The sequence below is a fragment of the Nicotiana sylvestris genome, chromosome 12 (genome assembly GCF_000393655.2).
Source record: "Nicotiana sylvestris chromosome 12, ASM39365v2, whole genome shotgun sequence".
NCBI lineage: Eukaryota > Viridiplantae > Streptophyta > Magnoliopsida > Solanales > Solanaceae > Nicotiana > Nicotiana sylvestris.
In genome coordinates, this window is record NC_091068.1 from 7,610,822 (window position 1) to 7,615,579 (window position 4,758).

The 4,758-nt window shown below is 34.6% G+C and overlaps 1 protein-coding gene across 1 annotated transcript; it reads right to left on the reverse strand.

Annotated features, from left to right (window-relative positions):
• Positions 1 to 1,401: 1,401 nt before the first annotated feature.
• Positions 1,402 to 4,125, reverse strand: LOC138882652 (uncharacterized). Its single transcript, XM_070163259.1, has 8 exons — positions 4,120 to 4,125; positions 3,821 to 4,010; positions 3,626 to 3,718; positions 3,414 to 3,543; positions 2,736 to 3,280; positions 2,421 to 2,513; positions 1,902 to 2,074; positions 1,402 to 1,803 (listed from the first exon to the last, which is right to left on the reverse strand). The coding sequence occupies exons 1-8, from the start codon at positions 4,123 to 4,125 to the stop codon at positions 1,402 to 1,404; spliced, it is 1,632 nt and encodes a 543-aa protein (XP_070019360.1).
• Between the last annotated feature and the right edge of the window lie 633 nt (positions 4,126 to 4,758).

The window sequence follows — 4,758 nt, forward strand, 5'->3', positions numbered from 1 at the left end:
TATGCAATTCTGATACCTTACTTCTTGAAGAGTTCTGATTTTTATGTCGAGAAGAAGGGCATTGATTGGAACAATGGTGCATATACCGATAAATCCCATTCTGATGCTTTGCAGATTAATCTGATTAATAATATTTCCCAATAGATCAAATGGTAGGTTAATCTCAATTGTTTTACTATTTTACTATTAGTGTACGTATTTGAATCTGATTTGTTTCTTTTTAATTACAGTGATTGTGGTGCTTTTGTTGCTGGCTTTGCTGAGTATTTCATCCTTGGTAAAGAAATTCGAAAGGATAATTTTGACATTGAGACACTTCGCACCAGGTGGGCATCTCTGTTATGGGACTATGGAAGGAAAAAACAACAGTCTAGTGCAATTAGTGATGATGAAATCACAGGGAAACTTTTGAAGAAGAGGAAGAGGGGGCGACCAAGAAAGTAGTTCTGTTATTTTCATTTTACTGTAGTTGTTCTATGTATAAAGAGTTGTTGCCTAGTTTTGTAACTATTCTGCTACTTGTGAGATAACCTTAAAGGATATTATAGATGTGAATGTAATTTGAGGCAGTCATTACACATTGTTGCTGTGAATGAATTACATCTTAATGAATATTTTCAGTTGCTTTTGTCCTTTACAAGCTATTCGACTTTGCTTCTTTCACCATTGTGTTATTCCAAATGGAATGCAGCCTATTTTTCATCCTTTTCTGGCTACTGCTGGTGAAACTCAAGTCTCGGTTTCAGCCGCTTCTTTGCCTGTTACCACAATTTCAAATCCTGAATCCGTCTCTGTTCAAGAGAATATTCCGTATGTTATGACTCCTCCTATGTTACCCCTATTTCCATTATTTCCTAAGGATGAAATGGGTCCAGTCCCAGTTTCTCTTCCTTTATTTCCTGAGACACCTTCTTCAGGTACTTTTGGAATTCTGAAAGGGAAATAAGACATGGATATGGACTGAGAATCCAATCTTTATGGAATGAATATTTTCAGTTGCTTTTGTCCTTTAACAAAGTATGTATTTTCATTATGGTTGCAGTTTTGTTAATGTAGCAAGTTTTATACATATGTATACAATTATATACATAGTTATACAAATTTATACAAACTTATACTCTCATTTATACATCTTTATACATGTAATACCAATGATTGTTTGCAGTCCTGTTTTGTATTTCTACAATCTATCAATATATTTAGTACCATTAAAAACAGGAAGACACTATTATTGGATAAGCAAAACATGTATAATGAAACATGTCAATTGATTGTGAAACTTAACTAATCAACATTTGTAACTATATTGTTTCTGAAACTTAACTACTCAACATGACAACAAATGTAATAGGAAGCGTTTTGTTTCCAACTATTTATTTTGGTCGATTCCTACATGTTTTCCTATTGTGACCACCTTGTCCCCACAGAACATGAAAATGCTCTCTTAGACTCTTTCTCTGAAGCAGGCTTGAGTCTTTCTTTTCTTGGCCTTCCTGCATTCCTTCTCCCTTTAGGTGGTAGGACCACATCTTCCATCACCTCTGTTGGGATTACCCATAAACTCTCATCTGGCATCGGATTCACTGGAAATTCATAAGTGCTAAGGAGTTTATCCTTCTTGTAGTAAAAAGAGCAATATTGGCCAGGTTTCAGCTGTTGGTTCTTCAAAACCGCCCAAGCATGCGGACATGGAAGTTCATCCATTTGAAATTTTCCGCAACTGCATGTTCCCTCTTCAAGGCACACTATGTTTCTCCTTACCCCTTCAAGCATAGTATATAACTGATTCGTAGCAGGCCTCACCTGCAAAAGTTTTTTTTTAAAAAAAAATAAAATAAAATTAAAGAACAGTAAAATGCAAGTCAGAAGTGCCAAGATTCATTATATTTGATTCATTTTACCGTCATTTGCTCCGATGCAATCAGATTTTCCCGAAGGAGTTTGTCGTACTTTTCGCCAAGCTCTGTAGATGTCTCCATTGCACTTTTTCTGTTTTTGTTGTTCCACTGTTGTAGCAAATTTGTCATGTACTCCAGCAATCGCATTACTGGTAACTCTCTAGCATCCTTGTTAGCTGCATTAATTGACTATGCAATATTGGAAGTCATTACCATCGACCTTTTCACCTTGGAATATGCTCTAGACCACCTTTCGTACCCAATTTCGAACAAGTAAGGTTGCACCCTCGGATAAATTTTGCACAACTCTGTCATATGGTACTCAAACTTCTCTATCGTGTAAGCTCTTGCCAAAGCAAAGAAGATATCCTTCAATTATTTGTGATGTTTCTTGAATGTGCGCTTTACATTCTGCCACAAGTGAAACATGCAAATACAATGTGGTACTTCTGGGTACACAGCTTTTATGGCATTGAAGATGCTTTCATTTCTATCTGAAACTATACACATCCCTTCCCTAACTCCAAAAGTACCCTTTTATCTGGACAAAGAACCACTCCCAAGATTTATTATTCTCTGAATCCACAATTGCATACGCAAGTGGAAGGATTTTTCCTGTTTATACAAAAATAGATATTAGGATTCAGACTGTAATTTAGTCTGCAGATACCAACTGCAAAATTTATACAAATCTTATACACAGTTATACACAATTATACAGATTTATACCAACAGCAAATTTTATAAAAACAGCAACTGTGAAATCCTATACACTTTTATACATGAAACTTAAACATTATACAAACTGCAGAAACAACATAGATGCAGTCAACTCACCAGCTCCATCTTGTGTGCAAGCAGTCAATATGGTACCCTTATATGCTGCTTTAAGGAAGCTTCCGTCAACAACCATTATCGGTCTACAATGCTCCCAGCCCTTGATAGATGCATAAACATATGCATAAAGAAAGCACCCATCCTTTGATTTGTGCAACTTTGTAACCGATCCTGGATTTGTTTGCTCCAACATGTAAAAATACTTCGGCAGCTCCTTATATGAATCACTCGGACTCCCTCTTATCATTGCCATTGCTATTTCTTTAGCTCTCCATGCTTTCATGTAGCTCACTTCAATCCTGTGTTGCTTTTGTATGTCCCCTATTATATCATTTGCGGTGTAAACTTTTTTTGGACTAACATACTTGTCCTTGACTATACTAGCAATTATACCCGAAGTAGCTTGACATTGTGTTAAGTATCTTTCACCATAGTTGCATGTGTGATTATTATTGTAACTTCTCACTTTGAATATGTTTGCCTTGAAAACGGCAGAAGATTTGAAACTCCAAGCACAATTATCATCCAGACATGTAAGGTGATACCTAGTATTATACATCATTCAACTTCTAAATACACTTGTATACAAACTGCATATATACTAATTTTAATACCTATATACAAATATATACTACTTTATACATATTTATACAACAGAATATACAATTAATGACATACCTTGTTGCACTTGATCTCTTCACCTTGAATTGGAACCTCTCGCGTACAGCCAAGTTCTTCATCACATTCATAAGTGTCTCTTTATCCTTATAAACTTGATCCTCCTCAACAAATTCGTTCAACATATTATCTATTATACCCGTGTTTTCACTAAAATTCGTGTTTTCAATCAATTCAATATCAATAATCTCAGTGCTATCAGTTGTTGATACATCTCAAGAATTTGTTTGTAGTAACCAAACAACTGGAACTTGAAGCAACCACAGAACTTGTAACAACCAAATGATTTTCATAAATCTCTTTCACTGTCACAAACAGGGGATATTTAGTGAAATTCAAGTTTTTTTTCTTTAATTCTATATACACCTTAACTCATGTATCGTTGTAAATTGTGATCGGCGGCAAACCAACATTTGGCACAAAGTTAATCTCTATTGTGTTTAAATCACTATCGATCCTAATCTGTTCCGAAATAGCTGCAACTAAATTGTTGTTGTTGAATGTGGACTCAATTATTACACAATCACCGATGAAATTCACAAACTTGTTTTCTTCCCATTCACCACTATGAAGAAGGTAAATAGGAAAAATCTCCATCTAACAAAAAATTGAAATCAAAATTGCAGCAAAAAGGAGAATTTCGCTGCTTCGTAGCAAAAAAATTGAATAAATTCTAGATGAAGAAGAAATGCTAGGGTTTTCGTACCTGCATTTATCGCAGGATCTCGTTTTTGAAGTATTTTTGGAAGAAGATTGGAAACAATCTGAGAAAATCCAGCTGAATGAGATAAAATCGCGCTTGGTAGTCTCAAAATACCGGAAATAACACCCCTTTTTCAGATTTGGGCCTCTAATTTGTGGGCTACTGAATTGTAAAGTTAAATATGGGCTATAAAGTTGAAAAGGATGCAGCCCACTTGTTTTAATTTGAAATTTTCCCTACATTCTATATGGTATACATAAAAATTATACAAAATTTATATACTTTTTTAGCTACTGAATGTAAATAGTTTCTGGCGCGGGCTAAAAGCAAAAAAACACCCTTCATTGTTTGGCCTTAAAAAAATTTATTTGTTAGGTCAAACAACTAACCTAACCACTAGTACTAGGTTGTTTTCTTGAAAAAGAAAAGGAAAAACACACTACGAGGCACAAAATCGAATCCAAGATTTGAAGTCTATGGAGTTCTACAGTGATCTCGAATTATATATATAATAATAATTGAGTTCAAAGTCAAATATATATAGATATTTAATTATTTCTTAATACAAATATAAAATTTTGATAAAAACTACTAAATTCCAAGGTATCCATAGGCTTAAGTTTAGCTAGATTTGCCCATGAC

Excerpts from the sequence above, each read along its gene's own strand:
- LOC138882652 (XM_070163259.1), bottom strand. Across the intron at positions 3,544-3,625 it reads TACAAACAAATTCTTGAGAT|ATAATATGTTGAACGAATTT; the intron begins GTATCAACAACT and ends CGGGTATAATAG. Across the intron at positions 1,804-1,901 it reads TTGCATCGGAGCAAATGACG|GTGAGGCCTGCTACGAATCA; the intron begins GTAAAATGAATC and ends AAACTTTTGCAG.